This window comes from Zea mays, chromosome 5 (assembly GCF_902167145.1).
Source record: "Zea mays cultivar B73 chromosome 5, Zm-B73-REFERENCE-NAM-5.0, whole genome shotgun sequence".
NCBI classification, from domain to species: domain Eukaryota; kingdom Viridiplantae; phylum Streptophyta; class Magnoliopsida; order Poales; family Poaceae; genus Zea; species Zea mays.
In genome coordinates, this window is record NC_050100.1 from 82,723,608 (window position 1) to 82,749,538 (window position 25,931).

Consider the following 25,931-nt stretch of genomic DNA (forward strand, 5'->3'; position numbering starts at 1 on the left):
TGAGACTAACCATATGCTTGAGTTTGGTGTGATTTAGTCTCAAAGGAGAATTGAAAGGGAAAAGGTGGACTTGGATCATGCAAGACTTCCACTGCACTCCGATGAGAGGGTAACTCATTCCAAGTCCATCTCATGAAATCTTATTGCCATTTGCTCTTAATTGAAAATTTTGGTAAGGCAATGGGGTTAAAAGGCCAAGATTGATCCCGTTTTGGTGCTTGATGCCAAAGGGGGAGAAAATAAAGGCCAAAGCGATAAATGGATCAGCTACCACTTGAGAGATTTGAAAATAGTAGAGTAGAGCTTTTGTTTTGTCAAAACTCTCTTATTGTCTCTTTTGTGAAAAGTTGGCTTCTTGTGGGGAGAAGTATTGATTATGGGATTTAGGGGGAGTTTTTGAAATCTTTGATCAATCTCTTTTGGAATGACTCTCTTTATGCTTCAACATGTGTGTTTGACTTAGAGATAGAGATTTGAGTTTGATTTGCAAAAACAAACCAAGTGGTGGCAAAGGATGATCCATATATGCCAAAATTGGATAAATCTCAAAGTTAGTTTTTATTTGAAGTAGTTTTGCACTTGTTCCACTTGCTTTATGTTGTGTTGGCATAAATCACCAAAAAGGGGGAGATTGAAAGGGAAATGTGCCTTTGGGCCATTTCTAAGTATTTTGGTGATTAAGTGCAAACACAAGTGCTTAAATGTGAAAATATGCCCATGGATGAACAAAGTGCAAATCACAAGTTAAGGTATGTTTCTAAGCCTTAGTACATTGGTTTTGTGTACTAATATTCTTGTCTAAGTGTTAGAAACAGAAAGAAGAAAGGGAGTGGAGGGCTGCTTCGGGCTGGGGCACCGGACTGTCCGGTGAGCCAACGGTCGGCCGGGCCAACGGTCGGCCGCGCGATCGGCGCGCGACACGTGGCCTAGCCAACGGTCGGAAGGAAGCACCGGACTGTCCGGTGTGCACCGGACTGTCCGGTGCGCCAGATCTACAACGGTCGGCAACGGTCGGCTCCGCCATTTAAGGAAAGAAATCGGGCACCGGACAGTGTCCGGTGTGCACCGGACTGTCCGGTGCGCCCGACGACAGAAGGCAAGGATAGCCTTCCAGATGTGTTCTCAACGGCTCCTAGCTGCCTTGGGACTATAAAAGGGACCCCTAGGCGCATGGAGGAGAACAACCAAGCATTCTTTGAGCACTCTTGATCACTCACACATCAATCTTGCGCACTTGTTCGACATTCTAGTGATTTGAGCTCCGTTCTAGTGTGCTAGTCTCTTGAGCTCAAGTCTGGGTCTTGTGTGTGCGTATTTGCTGTGATCTTTGTGTCGTGTGTGAGTTGCTAATCCCTCCCTTGCTCCGTGATTCTCTGTGAACATCTTTTGTAAGGGCGAGAGGCTCCAAGTTGTGGAGATTCCTCGCAAACGGGATTGAGAAAAGAAAAGCAAGAACACAGTGGTATTCAAGTTGATCATTGGATCACTTGAGAGGAGTTGAGTGCAACTCTCGTCCGTTGGGACGCCACAACGTGGAGTAGGCAAGTTTTGTACTTGGCCGAACCACGGGATAACCACCGTGTCATCTCTGTGATTGATTTCTTGTGGTTATTGTGTTTTGACTCCTCTCTAGCCACTTGGCCATAATTGTGCTAACACTTAACAAGTTTTTGTGGCTTAAGTTTTGAAGTTTTACAGGATCACCTATTCACCCCCCCCCCCTCTAGGTGCTCTCAGTCTCGCCCTTCGCCTTCCTGTAGTTCTTCTTCTTTTCCCTCTTCCCGCTCTTTTCTTGTCCCTGGTCATTATCATTATCGGGGCATTGTGCAATGAAATGACTAGTCCTACCACATTTGAAGTAGGAGCGCTTTCCCTTTGTTTTGTTCTTGTTGGAGTACTCCTTGCGTCCTTTAAGCGCGGTCTTGAAGAGCTTGATGATAAGCGCCATTTCATCTTCCTTGAGCCCGGCAGCCTCCACTTGTGCCACCTTGCTTGGTAGCGTCTCCCTGCTGCTGGTTGCTTTGAGAGCAACGGGCTGTGGCTCGTAGACGGGTAGTGGATCGTTTATTGCATCGTCCATGTATCGAGCCTCCTTCACCAACATGCGCTCGCTCATGAATTTCCCGAGGATCTCTTCGGGCGTCATTTTGGTGTACCTGGGGTTTTCACGAATAAGATTCACAAGATGGGGGTCAATTATAGTAAATGACCTTAGCATGAGTCGGACGACATCATGATCTGTCCATCTTGTGGTTTCGTAGCTTCGGATCTTGTTGACCAGGGTCTTGAGCCTGTTGTAGGTCTGAGTTGGCTCCTCTCCCCTGATCATCGCGAACCTCCCCAGCTCGCCTTCCACTAGTTCCATCTTTGTGATCATAGTGGCATCATTTCCCTCATGTGATATCTTGAGGGTATCCTAGATTTGTTTGGCATTGTTCAAGCCACTCACTTTATTATACTCGTCCCTGTAAAGAGATGCTAACAACACAGTAGTAGCTTGGGCATTTTTATGGATTTGTTCATTAATAATCACAGGATTATCAGTGCTATCAAAATGCATCCCATTTTCTACAATTTCTCATATGCTAGGATGGAGAGAGAATAAATGACTACGCATTTTATGACTCCAAAATGAATAGTCCTCTCCATCAAAGTGTGGAGGTTTTCCAAGGGAAATTGAAAGTAGATGCGCATTTGAATTATAGGGAATGCGAGAGTAATCAAAAGAATAATTTTGATTAACCGCCTTTTTCTTTGATGAAGAGTCGTCGTCCCTTAGTGAAGAAGATGATGCATCACTGTCATAGTAGATGATCTTCTTGATGCGTCTCTTCTTCTTCCCATCCCTCTTCTTGTGACTCGAGCCTGAGTCAGTGGGCTTGTCGTCTCTTGGCTTGTTGAAGAGGGACTCCTTCTCCTTATCGTTGACCACCATCCCCTTACCCTTAGGATCCATCTCTTTGGACGGTTAGTCCCTTAGATGAAGAGTACAGCTCTGATACCAATTGAGAGCACCTAGAGGGAGGTGAATAGGTGATCCTGTAAAATCAAACACTAAATAGCCACAAGACTTAGTTTATTAGAGAGTTAGTGCGACTAAGTAGCTTTGAGGCGAGTTCTTGTGAACACAACAATCACAGAGAAAGCAACAAGAGACACACGATTTTTAACCCATGGTTCGGCCAAGTAACACTTGCCTACTTCCACGTTGTGGCATCCCAATGGATAAGGGTTGCACTCAACCCCTTTCAAGTGATCCGATGATAAACTTGAATACCACGGTCTTTTCCTTTAGATTCTTTTCCCATGTGCGAGGAATCTCCATAGTTTGGAGTTTCTCGCCCTTACAATAGAGATCACAAAGAAAGCAGAGTAAGGTTGGGGAGAGAAACACATGCAAGACTCAAATCCGCAGCACAACCATGCACACAATTCACAACTTGAGCTCGAAACACAACACACTGAGTTCACAACTCAAATGTAGCTCAAATCACTAACACAGAGAATCAAATGCATGGAGTAGAAGTCTGGGAGTCTTAGAATGTTTCTTGAAAGCTTCGTTCTTTCCTCCATGCGCCTAGGGGTCTCTTTTATAGCCCCAAGGCAGCTAGGAGCCATTGGAGACAACCTTGGAAGGCAATTCCTGCCTTCTGTCGAGTGGTGCACCGGACAGCCACTGTTCTTGTCCGGTGCACGATCTCCTTCCAAATCAGGCGCCTCCGACCGTTCCTCCTCCGGGCCCGTTGGCGCACCGAAAACTGTCCAGTGCACACCGGATAGTCCGGTGCACCATCTGACCGTTGGAGCAGTCCACGTGTCGCCCGCAGATTGTGCGGCCAACCGTTTGCGCGGACGATCGTTGGCTCACCGGACAGTCCGGTGAATTATAGCCACGTCGCCTTTTCCGTTTCCTGAGAGCGGCGAGTTCGTCGCAGTTGACTCACCGGACAGTCCGGTGCACCACTGGACAGTCCGGTGATTTATAGTCGTACAACTCCGTCGATTCCCGAGAGCAGTTGGTTCACTGTCGGCTAGCCTGGGGCATCGGACACTGTCCGGTGCACCATCGGACAGTCCAGTGTGCCAGGCAGAGCTGGAGTTTGCTGCACACAGCCAACTCTTTCCCTTTTCTTTTCTCCTTCTTTTGTCACTGTTTCTAGCACTTAGACAAACATGTTAGTATTCAAAAACCAATTTACTAAGTCTAGAAACATACCTTGCTATATGATTTGCACTTCTTACTTTATTTAGCACATGAGAACTTAATCAATCGTGTTGGGCATTTAATCACCAAAACATTATAGAAATTGCCCAAGGGCACATTTTCCTTTCAGTTTCCAACAGGGAAGTAATGTCAAGCTTAATGCTCCTAAAAGATTGTCTAATTTTGTTAAGGGGAAGGCTCCCATGGTTCAGGATAATGAGGGTTACATTTTATATCCTGCTAATTATCCTGAGCATAAAATTAGGAAGATTCATGATAAGAAATCTCATTCCGTTCCTCACCATGCTTTTATGTATAAGAATGAGGCTTCTAGTTCTAGGCATTCCACTCATAATAAAATGCCTAAAAGGAAAACTTCCACTTCATCAAATGAACATAACATTTCATTTAAAACTTTTGATGCTTCTTATGTCTTAACTAACAAATTAGGCAAAGTAGTTGCCAAATATGTTGGGGGCAAACACAAGAGTTCAAAGACTTGTGTTTGGGTACCCAAGGTGCTTATTTCTAATGTGAAAGGACCCAAGACCGTTTGGATACCTAAGAACAAAGCCTAAAATTGTTTTGTAGGTTTATGCATCCGGTGGTTCAAGTTGGATAATCGATAGCGGGTGCACAAACCACATGACAGGGGAGAAAAGAATGTTCTCCTCCTACGAGAAAAACGAAGATCCCCAACGAGCTATCACATTCAGGGATGGAAATCAAGGTTTGGTCAAAGGACTTGGTAAAATTGCTAAATCACCTGACCATTCTATTTCCAATGTTTTTCTTGTAGATTCTTTAGATTATAGCTTGCTTTCTATATCTCAATTATGCAAAATGGGCTACAACTGTCTATTTACATATGTAGGTGTTACTGTCTTTAGAAGAAGTGACGATTCAATAGCATTTAAGGGAATGTTAGAGGGTCAGCTATATTTAGTTGATTTTAATTAGAACACAGCTGAACTCAACACTTGTTTAATTGCTAAGACTAATATGGGTTGGCTCTGGCATCACCGACTAGCCCATGTTGGGATGAAGAATCTTCACAAACTTCTAAAGGGAGAACACATTTTAGGACTAACAAATATTCATTTTGAGAAAGACAGGGTTTGTAGCGCATGTCAAGCAGGAAAGCAAGTTGGCACTCATCATCCCCACAAGAACATCATGACGACCGATAGGCCGCTCGAGCTACTCCACATGGATTTATTCGGCCCAATCGCTTACATAAGCATCAGCGGGAGTAAGTATTGTCTTGTAATTGTGGATGACTATTCTCGCTTCACTTGGGTGTTCTTTTTGCAGGAAAAATCACAAACCCAAGAGACCTTAAGGGGATTCTTGAGATGGGCTCAAATTGAGTTTGGATTAAGGATCAAGAAAATAAGAAGCGATAATGAGACGAAGTTCAAGAATTCTCAAATAGAAGGATTTCTTGAGGATGAGGGCATCAAGCATGAGTTCTCTTCTCCCTACACACCTCAACAAAATGGTGTAGTGGAGAGGAAGAATAGAACTCTACTGGACATGGCAAGAACCATGCTTGATGAGTACAAGACACTGGACCGTTTTTGGGCCGAGGCGATTAACACCGCCTGCTACTCCATCAACCGGTTATATCTTCACCGAATCCTCAAGAAGACATCATATGAACTCCTCACCGGTAAAAAGCCCAATGTTTCATATTTTAGAGTCTTTGGTAGCAAATGTTTTATTCTTATTAAAAGAGGTAGAAAATCTAAATTTGCTCCTAAAGCTGTAGAAGGCTTTTTACTAGGATATGACTCAAACACAAGGGCATACAGAGTCTTCAACAAACCTACTGGATTAGTTGAAGTTTCTTGTGACATTGTGTTTGATGAGACTAAGGGCTCGCAAGTGGAGCAAGTTGATCTTGATGAATTAGATGATGAAGTAGCTCCATGCATCGCCCTAAGGAACATGTCCATTGGGGATGTGTGTCCTAACGAATCCGAAGAGCCTCCACAAGCACAAGATCAACCGTCATCTTCCATGCAAGCATCTCCACCAACTCAAGATGAGGAAAAGGCTCAAGATGATAAAAATGAAGATAAAGAGGATGAGCCACCTCAAGAGGAGTGATCAAGGGGGAGATGAAGTTAATGAAGACAACGAAGATGATCAAGAAATACAGGGTCAAAGACCACCACACCAAAGAGTCCACCAAGCAATTCAAAGAGATCACCTCGTCACTCCATCCTTAGTGATATTCATAAGGGGGTAACCACTAGATCTCGAGTTGCACATTTTTGTGAACATTACTCTTTTGTGTCCTCTATTGAGCCATACAGGGTGAAGGATGCACTAAGAGATCCGGATTGGTTGCTGGCAATACAAGAGGAGCTCAACAACTTCACGAGGAATGAGGTATGGCATTTAGTTCCATGTCCTAAGCAAAATGTTGTAGGTACCAAGTGGGTATTCTGCAACAAGCAAGATGAGCATGGTGTGGTGACAAGGAAGAAAGCCCGACTTGTGGCCAAAGGTTATTCACAAGTCGAAGGTTTGGACTTTGGTGAAACTTATGCACCCGTAGCTAGGCTTGAGTCAATTCGTATATTACTTGCCTATGCTACTTACCATGGCTTTAAGCTTTATCAAATGGACGTGAAAAGTGTCTTCCTCAATGGACCAATCAAGGAAGAGGTCTATGTTGAGCAACCTCCCGGCTTTGAAGATAATGAGTACCCTAACCATGTTTATAAACTCTCAAAGGCGCTTTATGGGCTCAAGCAAGCCCCAAGAGCATGGTATGAATGCCTGCGAGATTTTATTATCACTAATGGCTTCAAAGTCGGAAAAGCCGATCCTACACTTTTTACTAAAACTATTGCAAAAGATTTGTTTGTATGCCAAATTTATGTTGATGATATCATATTTGGGTCTACTAACAAATCTACTTGTGAAGAGTTTAGTAGGATCATGATTCAGAAATTCGAGATGTCTATGATGGGGGAGTTGAAGTACTTCCTTGGATTTCAAATCAAGCAACTCCAAGATGGCACCTTCATTAGCCAAACAAAGTACATTCAAGACATACTTAAGAAGTTTAGGATGAAGGATGGCAAACCCATCAAGACACCCATGGGAACCAATGGGCATCTCGACCTCGACACGGGAGGTAAATCCGTAGATCAAAAGGTATACTGGTCGATGATAGGATCTTTACTCTATTTATGTGCATCTCGACCGGATATTATGCTTTCCGTATGCATGTGTGCAAGGTTCCAAGCCAATCCTAAGAAAGTTCACCTTAGGGTCGTGAAAAGAATCATGAGATATTTAGTTTATACTCCTAAGTTTGCACTTTGGTACCCCAAGGGATCCACCTTTGATTTAATAGGATAATCCGATGCCGATTGGGCAGGGTGTAAAATTGATAGGAAGAGCACATCAGGGACTTGTCAGTTTCTGGGAAGATCCCTGGTGTCTTGGGCTTCAAAGAAACAAAACTCAGTAGCTCTTTCCACCGCCGAAGCCGAGTATATTATCGCAGGCCATTGTTGTGTGCAATTACTTTGGATGAGGCAAACCCTCAGGGACTATGGCTACAAATTGAGCAAAGTCCCCCTCCTATGTGACAATGAGAGTGCTATCCGCATGGCGGATAATCCTGTTGAACACAGTCGCACTAAGCACATAGACATTCGGTATCACTTTTTGAGGGATCACCAGCAAAGGGGGATATCAAAATAGCCTATGTAAACACCAAGAATCAATTAGCTGATATCTTTACCAAGCCTTTAGATGAGAAAACCTTTAGCAAACTTAGGAATGAGCTAAATATTCTTGATTCTCGGAATTTTGATTGAAACATTGCACACATTGCTCATTTATATACCTTTGATCATGTCTCTTTCATTTTGGTACAAATGCCTATTTCTTATTATTTATGTACCAAGTCTATGACTAATGTGCTTCCAAGTATATTCCTATACTAAGTCGTAGATTGAAAGGGAAATGGAGTATTCGACGAAGACAAGGCTTCCACTCCACTCTAACGGTATCATTTATTCTTCGTCGCTACTCCACTCACTCTCCAAATTGGTATAATCCTTCACTCATATTTACTTATACCAATAGGGAGAAAGAAAAAAGACTCTCAAAGTCTCCGTTTTTGGTGATTAATGCCAAAGGGGGAGAAAATATTAAGCCCAAAGCAAAAGGACCGCACCACCAATTTCAAATTTTTTTGAAATGAAGATTTATTTGGTTTTCACAAATGTTTGTTTTTTTCAATTGGTATCACAAAGCTTTAATTGATATTTTTCATTGGTATTTATGTCATGACAATATTTCAACTGATATCCTTATCTTGAGAAAACAAAATCTCAATTGGTATAGTGTTAAACTTCAATTGGTATCCTATATGACAATCTTTTCAATTGGTACATGTAAAGATAGATTTTCAAAGTTGGTATCTATTAAAACCCTCTTGAAAACTAAGAGGAGAATTTCATTTAGTGGGAGTTTTGTTTGGTTAAAGGAAAAGCATTTGAAACAGGGGGAGAAAATTTCAAATCTTGAAAATGCTGTGTGCAATCTTATTTCTATACCTTTGACTATTTGCAAAAGACTTTGAAAAGATTTTCCAAAAGAATTTGCAAAAACAAAACAAGTGGTGCAAATGTGGTCCAAAATGGTAAATAAAATAAAGCAATCCATTAATATCTTGTGAAATTATCAAATTGGTTTAATTCTAAGTAACCTATGCACTTACCTTATGCAAACTAGTTCATTTCTGTACTTTATATATTTGCTTTGGTTTATGTTGGCATCAATCACCAAAAAGGGGGAGATTGAAAGGGAAATAGGGTTAACCTTTTCCCATAATTAATTTTGGTGGTTGAATGCCCAACACAAATATATGGACTAACTAGTTTGCTCTAGAATACATGTTCAACAAGTGCAAAAAGGTTCAACTCAAACCAATAAATATTCAAGTTAGGGATCAAATTCAAAGGAGCAAAAGAAACTTGGGTGTGCTGAGGAACTGCGCACCGGACTATCCGGTGTGCCACCGAACAGTGTCCGGTGCACCAGGACCGTACAACTCAAACAAACCACTCTCGGGTTTATTCAGGCGCGCTCAGCTATAATTCACCGGACTGTCCGGTGAGTCAGCAGCCAACGGCTCTCTAGCACCAACTGTCGACTCTGACGCGTGAACAGTGCGCGCCAGAAGTCAGAGCAGACGTCAGAGGCGCTCTGGACAGTGTCCGATGTGGCACCGGACTGTCTGATGCCTCATGAGGACAAAGCCTCCAACGGTCTACTGCTCCCGAACCCTAATGGTTGGGTGCCGTGGCGGTGCACCGGACAGTATACAGGACCTGTTCGGTGGCGCACCGCACTGTCCGGTGCGCCCATCGACAGCAGCCCTCCCCAACGGCCACTTGGTGGTTGAGGGCTATAAATACCCCCAACCACCACAACACCAAGCATCCAAGCATTCTGAACATTGCATTCAATACAAGAGCAATATACTTCACTCCAAGACACAATCAAAGCGATCGATCCACTCAAAGTTTCCAAATCAACTCTAGTGCATTAGGATTTTGAGAGGATCACTTGTGTTCCTTTGTTGCTCTTGTTTGCTTGGCTTGGCCTTCTTTTTCTTTTCAATTTTTACTCTCAAGTGCTTTGTAAGCAAGGCAAGAGACACCAATTGTGTGGTGGTCCTTGCGGGGTCTAAGTGACCCGTGAGATTAAGGAAGAAGGCTCACTCGGTCTAAGTGACCGTTTGAGAGAGGGAAAGGGTTGAAAGAGACCCGGTCTTTGTGACCACCTCAATAGGGACTAGGTTCTTTAGAACCGAACCTCAGTAAAACAAATCACCGTGTTCATCCGCTTGATTCGCTCTTGATTTGTTTTCCCCCTCTCTCCCGGACTCGATTTAAGTTCTAACGCTAACCCCGGCTTGTAGTCTGTTTAAAGTTGTAAATTTCAGATTACGCCTATTCACCCCCCTCTAGGCGACTTTCACAACCAGCGAGGTCTTATCGCGCACTATATTAAAAAGGTTTGGGAATTACTCTCTAAGAGGAGAATTATTAAGTCATTTATCTTTCCAGAATCTTGTTGCTTGTTCGTTCCCCACCTTAAAATATCCCCACTTGAGGAATTTGTCCTTGACGTTCATTAGACCGGCCCAGAAATGAGAATCACCCGATTTTCTGACAGCTTGTGTTAGGGATTTGTATCTCAAGTATTTGTTTCTTAATAGCCGTTGCCACACACCATCTTCATTGAGTAATTTAAAAAGCCATTTGCTGAGTAAACAAATGTTCTTTATGTCAAGATTGGCGACTCCCAGCCCACCTAGCTCTTTAGGTTGACAAATGATTTCCCATTTGGCTAGTCTATATTTCTTTTTATGATGTCCTCCTTGCCAAAAGAATCTGGACCGAATAGCATCTAGCTTCTGTAGCACACCAGCCGGGATTTCGAAGAAAGATATCATGAAAATGGGTAGGCTACTTAAAACAAAATTAATCAAAACAAGCCGCCCCATTGAAGACAGGAATTTGGCTTTCCAATTACTAAGTCTCGACTCAAACCGGTCAACGACACAACGCCACTCACTATTTCTCAATCTTCGGTGGGTCATAGGAATCCCAAGGTACTTGAAAGGCATTGTGCCTACGCTGCAACCAAAGAGTTGTGAGTACTGGGGCTCACAATCTTTAGCCATCCCATAACAGAAAAGTTCACTTTTGTGAAAGTTTATCTTAAGGCCAGACATTTGTTCAAAAACGGTTAGAAGCAATTTTACATTCCTGGCCTGTTCGATGTTATGATCCAGAAACACCACTGTATCATCTGCATATTGAAGGATAGATAAACCTCCTTCAATCAAGTGCGGTACAATTCCGTTGAATTGATGTTCCTCTTTCGCTCTAGCGAAAAGCAGTGCCAACATATCAGCCACAATGTTAAATAGAATCGGTGATAAAGGATCCCCTTGACATAGTCCCTTGTGTGTTGAGAAAAAGGGTCCTATGTCGTCATTAACTCTAACCCCCCACGTGTCTGTTACACATACACTTGTAATCTGATAGCAATAATAATATACAATCACACATATAAGTTCACTTATAATCTGGTAGTAATCATACACAATTACAAACACATCACATAATGGAGTTGTTAGTGCAACCAGCAACCAACAAGCAAAAAACTTAGAAGGCAAGTTAAGTTGAATAATATTGGTGCTATTAGGATAATGTTGTCTCATTAAAAACCTTACTAGGTAAAAACTCACACTTTGTGAGAAAACCATAGGAAGGAAAAGAGTACAGCCAGCTCCTAAATATTCAAGCGTTTATTAAGTTCATACATCAGTAGGGATGTAAAACAGAGCCCGTTAAATAGCGTATCGGGTACGGGTCGGGTTAAACCTGTGCCAGGCTTCGGGCTACCCGTTAAGTCCGACCCATCTGGACATGTATAATTCTTCTGCTATTAGCCATGTTTGGCCACACTTTTTATTGGCTTCGGCTTCTCTCACAGTACTCTCTCTGTTCCCTATGTTAAGTCCCTATCTTAAGGTAACGAATATTTGTCTTAAGTTAAAGTTTTGAAACTTTAACCAACAATATGTACATAAATAATTGTTTTTAATTTAAAAAATATATATTGTGCTAGATGTTTTAATAATAAATGTAATAGTTTCATTTTTATTTAGTCAATGTTCTATGAATATTTTGTTATTGATGGTCAAAGTTTCAAAATTTTAACTTAGAACAAACCTTCGTGATCTTAAGATAGAAAACGGAGGAATTACTATTTATTCACACCCGTTATTAAATCGAAGCTAACAAACTAATTATTAGTTTCTGGATTTCATATTCAGACTTGTATTATTCAATCGCCCTGGCCAAGGGAATTGTTCCCCTACCACTACTAGCTAACCTCCTCACATTATATATGTGACCGGCAGACAAGATAGCTGCCTGGTTGCTTCATCAGCAAAATCCTGTCGACGATGTCTCCAACAATAATGCATTACCAGTAAAAAAAGAAGAAAAAGAAGGCCCACTGTTCCGATCTTCCCTTGCTGAGCAGGTTTCTCACGGTGAAACACATGTCCACCACCACCCTCGTACCTTAATTAGTTCAGAGTCTTCAGCTCAGATCATCGCCGGACCAGGCGCGGCCCCCGCCGTCTCCCCAACGCTTCCTTCCACCACCTCAAACGCGTCCCTCTCGCCGGCACAACTCCTCAGACCCCCACCACCACCAGCAGCAGCAGCACCCGACGCCGAGCTCCGGCGGGCCGCCTCGAGCTCCACGCTCTCCCTGATCTGCGCGACCACGTCCGTCATCGTAGGCCGCTCCCTGGAGGCCTCCCGCCGGCAGCGCAGCGCGAGGTCGGCGACTTTCCAGACGGAGTTGACGTCGTAGTCGCCGCGCTCGCACCGTCCCATGCTCGGATCCACGACGCTCTCGACGCCGCCGCCCCGGTCGAGGCTCTGCTGCACCCACTCGCCGACGTGGACGCTCACGCTGTCGTCCACCGGGACGACCGGGGACTGGCCTGTCACCAGCTCCAGGAGCACGACGCCGAAGCTGTACACGTCGCTCTTCTCGCTGGCCCGGTAGCTGCGGTAATACCTGTGATAAAAAAAAGGACAGTTTTTTTACTCTCTCGAAGCTGGATTGTATATATATATGCATGATATATGATACTAGCTAGGAGAGAAGCTGCGCATGCAGCAAGACCTGAGACGTACTCTGGATCCAAGTAGCCCATTGTTCCAGCTGGTTCAGTGGTGATGTGTGTCTCCGAGTCGCTGAAAGCCTTGGTCAGACCAAAGTCGGCGATCTTAGCCCCAAGGCCCGTGGTCAGGAGGATGTTCCTGCTCTTCACGTCTCTGTGGATCAGCGCTGGTTTGCATGCCACATGCAGGTACTCCAGACCTGCAGTAGAGTGAACAATGTTCTGACTTTTTTTTCTCTCTCTTTCCCTTTTCTTCCTGTATATATAATAGTGTACAGGTATAAAGGCATCATCAGAAACGGGGCAGTTCATTCATCCGTGTACCTTGAGCGGCATCAAGGGCGATCTGAAGGCGTTGCTGCCAAGTGAGTGGTCTGTGAGTGCAAGTGTCTAGGCACATCAGAAGAAATTGGACACCCAAGCGAAAATAAAAGAAAAAGAAAAGAAACACAGTCAGTATTTGATCCAGAACACAGCCAGTTGGTTTTATATTCGAGTGGGCCAGGATGAGACAACCTCTCAGTCTCAGATGATCCTGCAGGTTCCCTTCAGGCATGTACTCGTAGACAAGGGCGAAATGGTCTTTGTCCTTACAGTAGCCAATCAAGGATACCAGGTTCTTGTGGTGTACCCTCGTCAGATGTTGAGCCTGCACTGCAGCATATATATAGCTCAGTAAACATGTTGTTCCGGGGACAAAAGAGAGATATATTAACAATAGCTACTGATTAAAGTACTTCAAATTAACTACTGTTCATCAGGGCTACGAGACGTGTGGCACATCTACTTGTTTAAGATCATTCCCAATTACCTCAGCCAGAAACTCTTTACCCCCTTGCGAAGACGACTCCGACCGGATTTTCACAGCTACCGGGTTTCCGTTCCCCAGGTACCCAAGGAAGACAGCTCCAAACCCACCTCTGCCAATCTCCAGGCTAAAGTTCTTCGTGATGTGCTTCAGTTCTCTGTAAGAGAATTCTCGGTTCTCAAGCAACGCCGTCTCATCTCTCGGAGTTGGATCAACAGCCCGTCTTCTAGCTGCATCATATGCATGAAAAAAAAGGCACTATTAAAAGGAAAGAAATGCAACAGCTTCTAAAAAAAAATATGAGTCCCCTCCATGTTGCTGCATTACCTTGTTCCTTGAGTGCTCGGAGCAGCAGAGCAATGAAGGTAACAGACAAGGCAGTGGCGGCAACTGTTGGGATGATTATCGCGGAGAGAAGTGCGGCCCCATTCAACTTCTTTGGACCCGATCCGTTCCCAGACAAATTTGGGTTGTTACTAAGCCTGGAAGCGTACGTATAAAATGCACGGAATTTGAAGCAGTATAACCGCATCCTCCAGGTATGTTTTATGAACTATTTGAATAAAACAATTTGATTTGAAACAGGGTTGCTCAGTTTGGTAACTAGCATGCCGCCAGTATAAAACATACCTTAGCGATAGAGTCCCATTGTGGGATTTTTGAAGAAGAGTGTAAGGAACTGGTCCACGGAGGTCATTGCTGGAGAGATCCCTACAGAGAAAATTGATGGGCGTATGAGAAGTTTGTTCTACGAAGATTCCAAAACTCGAGCAGATATTTAGTGAGACTTACAGGAACACTAGGAATGGAAGCTGTCCAAGACAATCTGGAATGGAGCCAGACAAGTTATTGTGTGACAAGTCCCTGGTATATGTAACAGTTCTTGTAAGAAATAGCTCGAATGTTTCAGTGGTACTATTTGTCAGCTTAATTTCATGTCCGAGTTCAGGAAATAAAAGGCTAAAGCAGTCATAACAAACAGGCTTCGTGTCCTATCCAAAGGCGCATATTTCGCATCATGAGTTTTCTTTCAAAAATGTAGTTTTCAGAGGACGGTGGAGGGCTATCTCTGGCAGCTCTCCTATCTCATTTCCTATTTAAACTCTATTTTGCGAATAGTTTCATCTAAAGTGTAAAATAAATGTACGATATGTTGGACACAGCCTAAGAAAGGTAGAACAATGAGACATTTGAAAGAGAACATATATTTCACATGAAATTCAACAAATTTACTGCAAGATGCATCTTGTTAATCAGTTCTACTATAGTAGACAGTGCAGAAATCACTATACATATATACAAGAGAGAAAATAGGTAAACATACAAGTAAACAAGCAGAGGGGAGGAAATGAACGAGATAGAGTTAATCTGGAACTTGCAAGTAGTACCAAAACAAAAAAAGGCCAGATCACATTTCAATGTCAAAAGTAAGATATTGTTGGGAAAAGAAATCCTACAGGTATTGGAGTGCTTTCAGATCTCCAAAATAGGTAGTGATGGGACCTGTCAACCCACTTGAAGACAAGTTTCTGCCAAAAAACAATGAGAAACGCAGAACAGTTAGCTTCACTTGCTGTATCCAGCTTGAGAGTTCAAATTGAAACTTATTTACAATGCTATAACGATTCTTTTTTCATTATTATTTCTTTAGCCCTTCAAATATGTCTGAAACATACAATGCTGTTATTCTTGGAGTACCAGTTGGAGGATCAGTAGTACAGTCCAGTCCTTCCCATGCAAAAGCCTTTGGAGCACATGGATCACCCATCCAGTTTTTGCTCACAACATAAGCTTCTTGGATTGCGATCATGGCTTTAGCTGGTACGACCGAAAAAACAAGAAAAGTAGGTACATAGATACACAAGCTGTTAGCCTGTTACCAAGATAGAAATACATCTAAAACATGATATAACTAACACAAATGCAGTGATATGTGTGTGTTGTAACTCTAGCTCTCTTCTTCTATATTAATGCAATGATACGTATGTGTTTGTTAAAGAAAACGAATGCGAAACAATTAGTTTTACCACTTCTCATGCTTTACAAATTGCAAGGAAACCTCCTAACACCGATACGGTTAGTAACTACAGAAAACTCACAAAAAAAAAGAGTTGATGTACATAGTTAATTAAACTCATACCATCTCCAGGGTCGGTTGCAGCTTCATCCACCGGCCTCACCAAGTACACCTCCATGGCGTTGAGAAGAGGCGGGAGCGTCGCGTTCCTCGTCGCAGTAAGCGAGACGCTATGCCTCGCCTGCCCCTGCACCGTGCCGGAGAAGGAGTCGGCGAAGAGGTACGGCGGAGAGTAAGGTTCCCTGTTCCACGCGGTGCCGTCGACGGCGATGTCGAACTGCCGCCGCAGCTCGCCGCTCGCCGACACGCGCTGCAGCTCGGCGAAGTAGAGGACGAGGAGGTACGTGGCGCTGCTGGCGTCCACGGAGCGGTCGTCGGACGTGTCCCACGAGAAACTGAGCACCGAGCCGTCGGATGGCGTCGCGGCGCTCTGCATGACGGCGGACGGCGCGTCGTAGGGGTCGGCGAGGTAGTTCCGGACGACGGACGTGGCGGACGCCTCGGTCCAGGCCGGGACGGCGCCGTACGCCAGCCAGATCCGGTCGTGGGGGTCCAGCGGGTACCTGCTTGTTGGGCCAGAGAAATGTGCTTTGGTTGGGCTTGTGTAGTATAGGAGTACAGTTCATTCAGTTATTAACAGTAAAAAGATTTCACTTTAAAAAAAAAACTCACTCACCGAACCACAGACTTGTCCGTGGGTCCCACGTTGCACCGGTTGGCGTTGACCATGACAAGGGACTGGCTAGCGTTCGCCTCCGGGTAAAGAGTGCTCCGCAGCGGCCTGAGGTCCAGGCCGGAGATGAACGGGGTGCCGGTGCCCTTGTTCACCAGGCAGACCTGCAGGAAGTCGGTGGGAGCCACGGCCACGACGTCCATCCAGTTGATCGCGGCCGCGTCCCTGAACCTGACCTCGTGCCAGAGGCTCGCGCCCAGGTACAGGTCGAAGACGGGCGGCGTGCTCAGGCCGTCGTAGTCCGCGTAGTAGAAGGCGGCGCGGACGAGGTACTTGTTCCCGGCGACCAGGGAGGGGAGGGTGTAGCAGTTCCGAACGCCGGACGCGAAGGCGCGGACGGTGTAGTAGCGCTGCGCGAGGGACGGGCTGATGTAGCCGGCGGAGATGTTGCGGTTCTCGCCGGAGGTGACGAAGCCGCGGTCGGAGACGTAGAGTATGGTGGAGGTGAGGTCCTGGTACGTGGAGTTCTCCGGGATGCCGCAGTCGATGCTTATGAAACCTGCTGGAAGGGCAAGTGTGTAGTAGGTCAGTCAGAGAAGAAGCTAGCTAGTTGGTGCAGAGTCTGGAGAATGGAAAGCACCTCGGCTATCTGGCTGGCCGCTGCTGGTGCAGTACTGCAACAAGATGGAGAAGAAGAGAACAGCAGCACTCAGCTTCATGCTTTCTGTCCAAACTTCGTTGTGAGCACAGAACTTAAAGGGAGACCTTGTGCGTGTGTGTGTGAGAGAGAGAGAGTATATATACGTACAACGGTACACGTACGGACGTACCTATGCATGCGTAGCTTACTCCGACGCAATTGTGGACAGGAAAGTCAACGTCCGATCAGGAACTAAAAATCAGGTATTGTCCAATTAAAAAAAAGATCTTGCCATGCTACATGCCCCACGCCAAAAGGTGACGAGATCGACAAGTACGTCATCATTGCAACGCCTACGTGTACCTATGCTATGCATGCGTGCGTGTATGCTATGCATGAGCACAGAACTTAAAGGGAGACCTTGTGCGTGCGTGTATGTCGTGTGTGTGAGAGAGTATATATACGTACACGTACGGACGTACCTATGCTATGCATGCGTAGCTTACTCCTCCGACGCAATTGTGGACAGGAAAGTCAACGTCCGATCAGGAATTAAAAGTCAGGTATTGTCCAATTAAAAAAAGATCTTGTCATGCTACAAAAGGTGACGAGATCGACAAGTTCGTCATCATTGCAACGCGTACATTTGATTCTCTGCCTCTTGTGGCGATGCCACGATGGTCAAAATCTCTCTGTCTCTCATGGTGGTCAACAGAATGCATGTAATGTCACTTGATTTAGCTTTTTTTTAGAAGTTTTTCTAAAAATCTGACTGTAGAGAAAATCTAAGTATCGTGGAGATTAAATATAGAGGAAAGATAAAAAAAACTCTATAGAGTTTAGCATGTAGAAAAGTGACGGTTTGTTACTATCTCAATGACTCAGTTGATTCTGTGTTCACGTAGATTTTGAATGTTTTGACTAAAGTTATTTTATAAAACTGCGTGAAAAACTAAGTGTTTGGTAGGCTACTGTGGTCAGAAGCTAGAAAAAGTTAAAACAAACATGGGCTATAGCTGGCGTGGCGCAGCTCACGTCTTGTGGACTGAGACCGACCCCCGGGCTTGGGTGAGGGAATATACGTCAAGATAGTGTTTGTCAGGAATGGAACAAAAGACCCTTCTGGAGTCAAGAGAGTTAATCCCATTTTCGACTGAAGGACGCAGCTAATAATTGTGTGTGTAGCTTCAGTGTGCATCTTAATGACTGTTGTTTGTAATCTTGTGAAGCTGTGGTGAATAACTTGATCACTACACCCTTCAACAACCTATTGATTGAGTATAAGGTGGTGTTTGGTTCTGAAGTATGGTGTGATAGAGCCGCTTTACTGCTAATTTGTTGTTGTTTAGACTAATTCTATATAGGATGAAATGACTCCTAAAAAGAAATATATTTTGCTTGCACGATGATGAATCATTCTGTTCCCGCAAATTCTTTTGGACTGAGCCGCTCCATCCCAACATTGGGGGCTCCAGAACCAAATACTACCTAAAATGTCCAAACTAGAGATTACTAAACGGGCCGCCCGTCTCGGGCCCGGTGAAGCCCGGCCCGTTTTGGGCCTGACCCGCTAGGGAAGGTTACAAAACCGAGCCGGGTCGTCTAAGCACACATGCTCGTTCCCCTGTCCGAGCCCGGCCTGTTGCGGGCCTAAACGGGCCGCCCCAATCCGTTTAGCATGGAAAAAGCGGGCCAAAACAGTCTAAATGGGTCGATAAGCACGATTTAGTGCATAAAAAGCGGGCTTGACAGGGTTAGAGATAAACGGACCGTGCCGGACTAGCCCACCGTGTTTAGTTTCCTGTCCGGGTCCAGCCCGCTTATTCGTGCCGGGCTAGCCCGGATCCGTATAAAAGCGAGCCGGACCAGACTCGTACCGGGCCAAAAAAACATGTTGTGTGCTTTCTGTACATCTATAGTCCAAATAGGCGACTTGTTTCTCGCTGACTTGACTACCACCTTAATTATGTTCTCGGATAAAATAGACCAATCATAAACAGTAGGTTTATCGCTGACATAGCTATTAAGCAGCATTTTGCATCGGTTATCACGATACTAAGCCCCGAAAATATTCTACACACCAACATGCTCTTTACCAACTACTTTCGAGTTTCGACAGCGAATGGAACGGAGACCCTGACTGACATGGAGATCCTACTCTACCAGCTCAGCTGTAGCCAAAACGAAGACGCTGCGCCTGCGCGACCTGGGAGAGGGAGACCCCCGAGGTCGGCACGCACGCACGCACGATCCGATTCTCCCCGACGACGTCACGCTAACGCTGAGGGCGAGGCCGGCCGGCTGCCACACGCACAACAGCCAGTGGCCGGCAGCAACCAAACGGGGCAGCTTTCCTCTCCTTGATGAGACCTTGACCTCACTCGGTCGTGGTCCTCACTCCTCCTCAGTGCGCATGTCGGCGCGCACTACAGCCCACGAGTGAGCCGCCACGCAAGGCACTGGCCCCGCGGCCCCCGGCACGCGTGGTCAAGGTCATAGCGCGGCCGAGGAAGTCGCCCCTCGATCGCTCGCGGCGTCAAGCTGGCGAACGTCGACGCGCATTGCCTCCGGTGCGGCGGTGCCGGTTGCGCAACTAGCCCGACTCCGTCGTCGAGCAGCTCAGGCAGCGCCGCAGCCCAAGGCCAGGGAAAGCGGCGACGGCGGTGGTGCGGCATTCCGTCGAACTCCTGTCCTGTAGAGCGCAACGGTTGTCCCGACGCGGGCTTCCACACACAGAGCCTCGACTCTCGAGCCCTCCACGGCTCCACCCCATCTCTGGGCCAGCCCATGTATATTGGGCTGTTGCCCGACGCGGGCTTCCGTAGGGGCCGGACTATAGCCTATAGCTAGGCCTGTTGGTTCTGGATGACGCGTCCTATATTAACTTTTTTTTATTACCTTTCACAAAAAAAATTACCATTTTTATTTTGTCAAAAAAACATATTTGTTGAGCCAAATAACAGATCGAGTTCATTTTTGAAATTTACATCCTTCTTTTCGATTCTTTTGTTATGTGCAAAGACATGAAACAAATATGGTAGTATCTAGGAATCAACAAAAAGAATCATGTATACATCCAGCCTAAACGATCAATATCACTTTTTTTAATCCTTTTTGAAAAGTTTATTTCGCACCACCACTTGTCGCTGGGAACCTTTCAAGGAAAACGACCTCTCCTATCAAAGATCCTCCGCCGGCGCCGGCGCCGGGCGTGGCGACTGCCCCTCCAGCTGCATGAGCCTGGAGAAGACCCCGACCATGGGCGCCGTGTTGTACGTGCAGGCCTCAGTCTGCATGTACGCGCCGCGGTGGTCGTTGAAGACGTCCTCGCCGTTGGGCCCGCCGACGACGGCGCCGACGAGGTCGTGCGGGTTCTCCTGCCGCGCGCTGTACCACGAGTCGAACCCCTGCAGGCAGCCGATGAAGTCCCGGTCGTGCCGGTACGACGCGCTCGACGCCGCGCGGTGGTGCACCCGCCGCGGGTACGCCGCGCCGTATCCGACCAGGTAGCTGGTGCGCATCGGGTTCGTGCCCAGGATGTAGTCGGCCTGGGACTTGGCGAAAGCCAGCACGTCGCCCGCGTCGCCGGCGGCGGGTTCGCCACCGTCGTCGCCGGAGCCGCAGCGTAGGGGCTGGCCCAGCGAGGCGAGGACGTCCGAGTAGACGGTGAGGAGGAAGGCGGCGCCGGAGACGTACTGCAGGTTGTTCCATGGCCGGATGAAGAGCAGCCCCGCCGGGGTGCGTCCGGCGTTGTGCTTCGCGCCGCCGGGGTTCCGGTTCATGCACGAGCACACGTAGTACTCCGCGTTGGACCGCAGCTGCTCCACCACCGCCACCTCCTCCGCGCTCAGCCGCAGCCGCTCCTCCTTGGCCTCCACCAGCAGCTGCAAACACAGCGAAATCAGCAGCTGTTGAGAATAGAAAAAAAAAAAACGCTCCTCCCCCCCCCCCCCCCCCCCCCCCCCCCAAGAACACAGCATCATGTCCCAGAAACTTGGACCTTATCATCTTGATTTATTAAGAGACATTAGCACAATGTTTGTTCTAAATTATTTTCATGTTCTTTTTAATCTGCAGTGTCATTGTTCAGACTGAAATACGTCAAACCAGATTGTCATATTCCATTACTATCATCCCCTGCTTGTCAAACATGTGGCCAAACACTATACAACTGTTGACTTCAGGGCGTGAGACTTGAAGCTGTTGAATGCAGAATTCCCCATTGGAGCAGCCACGGGCGCTATATATGACACTTGACACATCCCTTGTCTTGTTATGGTCCAAATTTCAGTGTCGTCCAAAACTGACTGTGTAGGTTTCCTATACAATAATAAGTTAACCGAAAGGTAAAACTATACTTGAAAAAAAAAACAGGATCAAAGCCACATGATCCTCCATTCCGGGTTCAGTTTGTCAGGGCTCTGGCTGTGAACAACCAAAACCAACCACTACAACTTTTTCTTTTCCCAAACATGTAACTACTGTTAGTTGAATGGCCCATGTGTTGATGGACGGATGTTCCATGGTTCTTCTACCTTAAGATTGACTCCTGTGCTGTCTTCACGTGCAAGATCCTCCCTCCCAGTCCCAGACCATTTAATTATGTGTTAAGCTTTCACTAACAAACTATCAAAACGACGCTGACTCCTCTGTCCAGGTGCACCACCAGGAAGACGGCTAGAATCTTCAGAGTTGGTCGATGATTTGCTCGCTTCAGAACATCACAGTCCAGGCATGATGAGACAGTGGACGGGCGGGCAGGCAGGCAGGCTTGTGGATGCATAAAGAAATGTTTTGCGTGGTAAGAGACGTCTGTCTTGCATCCTAAGCATTGGAAGGGAGGTGTGGTCGTTGGTCAATGCTTGGTGTCAGGATTAGGAACGCAGTCCATTTCTACAAGACCTCCCCCAAACAATGTCATCAGTCTACTCTACTACGCTTCATAAACAAATCCCCAGTGTTAGGAAAACAGTCTGTTTCTTTTGTTGGGGAATATTGCATGCTTGCCACCAAGAGCACATGAGAGGGGGGGGGGAAATGACAGGAATAGTTGGCAAAGGACGGGGGAACCGGTAGAGGGAAGATATGTGATCGGATTGGTCATCATAAACAATTGACGAGCTAGGTCTCATACGATCCCCATGGTTATGAGCGGTGATCATCCTCTGCTTAATGAGCTAGATTTTATTTTGTCCATGTGTGTATATAGGCTTTTGATGCCTGCATGGTTGGTTTCTGTCGAAGAAGATGTGGATGTGTCAAATTAGCACACGCAAATCTTTCCTCGTAAATGAAAATAAATGGCTGAAATCCGCTTGTGTATATCGCTTTAGGGTTTATTTGAGTCCACATATGAGTGTGTACTGCACAATATGCATTCCTCCACAAGGTGAAGTTGTTGGATGTGGAGATGCTGTGCATCCACCACCGGATTCAAACACAAGCAAAAGCAATGGGTGGGCAGGGATATGCTTGCAAGATAGACTTAAGCAAAAGGGAAGGTTGCACCAAACAGGCTTGCCCTTGATGCTATGCTATCTTGGAGGAGCTGCTGCTTGCATTGCAGATGCAGGCTTCCAGTTAAAACATCTCTCCCCATCAAGCGTGGGCCATCCAAAAGGGAATGTTAACCACCTACTACACTTGGTTGGTTCAGATCACACCATAAAAAGGATAACGCTGTACGTTATCAATTAATTAATTTCATATACTATATGAAGATTATTCACATTAATTTCAAGGTGTATCGGGACGTGCGTACGTACCTGGGATGCGAGGACCTGGAGGCCGGCGTACTTGATGTCCCAGCTGAACTCGGAGACGGCCCAGCCGGTGCCGCCGAACGCCTCGGCGTTGTCGAGGGCGTAGCGGAGGTAGTCGCGGCGGCCGGTGGCCCGGTGCAGCCAGAGCGCCGCCCACAGCAGCTCGTCCTGGTAGCCGCTGGAGGACGGGTAGTAGCTCTTGACCACGTCGACGCTTTCGTCGTAGCGGCCGCGGTGGGTGTCGGCGAATTCGAACAGCTGCTGCGCGTGGTGGAGCAGCAGGTGCGCGTAGTGCGCGTCCCCGGCGCGGCGGAACACGGCGGACGCGGCGGCCATGGCGGCGGCGGTCTCGGCGGCGACCTCGGAGCCCGGGTGCTCCGCGTCCACCTTGTACGCGCGGCGCGACGTGGTCATGTCCTCGGGCCGCTGCCAGCAGTAGTGGTCCGAGTCGCCGTCCCCGACCTGCGCCCACAGCTCGGCGGGCGCCGTGTGCGCCTTCACGAAGTAGTCGGTGCCCCACTTGATGGCCTGCAGCGCGTGCGCCAGCTCCCCCGCGCCGGCCACGCCGCCGCCGTACTCCAGGACGCCCCAGGACAGCAGCGTCACCGTGAACGCCATGGGCAGGCCGAACTTCACGTGGTCTCCGGCGTCGTAGTACCCGCCCACCAGGTCCACCCCTTGCTCCAGCCCGTCCGTCAGCCCCGAGTGGCCCCGCCACCGCACCCGCTGGTTGTACGGCAGCCGCCCCGACCGCTGCGCCTCGAAGTAGAGCAGGCTCTTGCGCAGCGCATCGCCGTAGTCGTGCGCGGCGGCGGCGGCGGCGGCGAGCGAGATGGCGGCCAGGGCCAGGGCCACGAAGCGGACGGACACGTCGCTCATTGCACGAGCCAGCCGCCGGCGACGACGACGTCCGACTAAGCAGCCGGCCGATCAATCAATCATGCGCGTGCGTACGTGTCCGAATCAAACGGAAACCACCGGCGCCAAACACCGACAGCCAATTCGCCAAGACGACGTACGCCCGGCCGGTTTCGAAGAACGGCCGGCGCGGCGGCCTGGATGTGTGGTGGGCTGGTGGCTAGCTAGCTTCTCCTGCGATGATGTCCGGTCGGCGGCGAAATGGAAATGGAAACGCCCCTAACTGCAGTGGGTGGGTGTTGAGTGCTGAGTAATGGCTGCCTGGGTACGGTGCTGCCTAACAATAGTAGTGCGCTGCCAGATTTAGGATGTCTTGCCTGCCTCGCGGCGGCGGTGGGATGCAGAAGGCGAAGCGAGGACGGCACAAGGGGAAGCGCCTCCTGCAGCCTCCAGCCCAGGGGTGGAGATGGATACGGCGCGCGGCAGCAGTAGCGGCAGGGCGCGACGCATTTATAGTACACATGGCTGCGGCGGAGGGCCCGGGTCGGGAACAGACAAGCGGGGCGGGGGCGGTAGGAAGGAAGGCAGCGCGGGCGTGCCACGTGTGTGCGGTGCGCGCGCGCCTGCATGGAAGAAGATCAGTGCACTGGTTCTGCCGAGGACGTACATACCGCACGCACCGGCGGCGTGTTGGTGGTGATTGGTGAAAGGGCAGCAGCAGGTCGGGTCGGGTGGGAGGCTGGGAGCCGGGCTTTGGCTTGGCATGGCGGTGTCTTCGTAAGGGGATGACAGGGACGCCGCCTGCGCCTGCCCTGCTACTGCTTGTGTTTGTGTAGTTGTGTTGTGTACTACACACACATACGAGAGAGACGCGCCCTGTCCGGTGGGCCCCCCACGACTTGGCGCCAGCCTTGTCGTGGATCAAGCCAGGAGAAACTGACGTATGGTCCAAATTTTGATTGAAAGAAAAAAAATGATAGAAAGGAAAAAAAAGGTTTCATTTTAATAGAAAGTATATAGACATGATATGGAGTAGATATATGTATACTTCCTCCTTTGATTCCATAGCCCTTGTCATTTCGGATATGGTTGAGATCAAACTAGCTTCTAGATATCTGATGATCATCCGTAGCCTTTGAGATATTTTGTTTGGAGATGCTAAGATACTACGTACTCTCTCTCTCTCTCTCTCCATTTTAAATTACGAGAGGTACATATACATATTTTTTGTTATATATTTAGATATATATACGTTTAGACATATTATTAATAAAACAATTTCTTTCTAGAAAAATATCTTATAATTTAAAATAGAGGGAACACGTGGATAACTACTACAAAAACAATTTGATAGAATAGTGTATATGTGGATTTCTAGGGTGACAATTTTAATCTGCAAATCCGAAATCCGATGGCGTGGGTACGGGTGAAGATTTTGATCCGCAAGTACACCTGATGTAAAGTTTTGCGGCTGTGGGTGCTGGTTTCTATTTCAACCCGCGGGTGACCCGCACCCGACCCGAAATTTGGTTCATTCTTTATTTTGCGAAAAAAAATAATTAAGATACAATAGTAATTATTTTGAATAAGTAACTTGGCTAATGATTCATGAAATGTTTTGTTGTTGTTGTTCAATGTGAAAAGTTTAAAATACGTACATATAACTCAACTATTATTGCTGCTTAATTGCTTATTGCTAAATTATTGTTTAAAATTGTACAGTCAGTAAAACCAGCGGGTTTTGAATTACACCCACGAGTACGATCATAGACGGATTTCGGTAGTCTTCATGGTGCGATCACGAGTGGTTTTTGCTCCACCTGAACCGAACTCAACCCGTTGCCATCCCTATTTCTCTAGATAGTATCACCATTTCTCTCGATGCTTACGTGTTGCTAGCACACCAGCGTCACGACGTCCTCGTACATGTGAATACATGGAGACACTGCTGCTATTGTTGCGGTGTCGATAGTAACGAGCTTGAGGAGTGCGGATGAACATGTTGTTTTAACTGATACGCGAGAATATATGACTACTTTTACTATATCGTTGTACTCTTCTTTCTTTGTGCTAATGGTAACGATCCACAATTATGTTATCTTGATTGAACATGATAGATATGCTAGTGCGACGTATACATGTTTTCTAGAGGAGGTC

At 46.9% G+C, this 25,931-nt stretch overlaps 2 protein-coding genes across 5 annotated transcripts; both read right to left on the reverse strand.

Annotated features, from left to right (window-relative positions):
* Positions 1–12,059: 12,059 nt before the first annotated feature.
* LOC103626627 (probable LRR receptor-like serine/threonine-protein kinase) lies at positions 12,060–17,283 on the reverse strand. 4 transcript variants are annotated; one of them, XM_008647030.2, is made up of 13 exons: positions 17,155–17,267; positions 16,518–17,076; positions 15,905–16,404; positions 15,441–15,582; positions 15,222–15,293; positions 14,557–14,628; positions 14,395–14,475; positions 14,092–14,246; positions 13,768–13,994; positions 13,473–13,605; positions 13,281–13,346; positions 12,970–13,156; positions 12,060–12,850 (listed from the first exon to the last, which is right to left on the reverse strand). In XM_008647030.2, the coding sequence occupies exons 1-13, from the start codon at positions 17,231–17,233 to the stop codon at positions 12,367–12,369; spliced, it is 2,757 nt and encodes a 918-aa protein (XP_008645252.1). In that variant the 5' UTR covers positions 17,234–17,267; the 3' UTR covers positions 12,060–12,366. The 4 variants fall into 4 exon arrangements, with proteins under 4 accessions (XP_008645252.1, XP_035814977.1, XP_035814978.1 ...); XM_035959084.1 differs by having other exon boundaries at positions 13,281–13,605; XM_035959085.1 differs by having other exon boundaries at positions 12,163–12,850; positions 13,281–13,605; positions 16,518–17,073; positions 17,155–17,283.
* A 2,820-nt stretch (positions 17,284–20,103) lies between these two features.
* On the reverse strand, positions 20,104–24,244 carry LOC100384439 (uncharacterized). The gene is made up of 2 exons (NM_001323015.1): positions 22,920–24,244; positions 20,104–21,038 (listed from the first exon to the last, which is right to left on the reverse strand). The coding sequence occupies exons 1-2, from the start codon at positions 23,793–23,795 to the stop codon at positions 20,334–20,336; spliced, it is 1,581 nt and encodes a 526-aa protein (NP_001309944.1). The 5' UTR covers positions 23,796–24,244; the 3' UTR covers positions 20,104–20,333.
* Between the last annotated feature and the right edge of the window lie 1,687 nt (positions 24,245–25,931).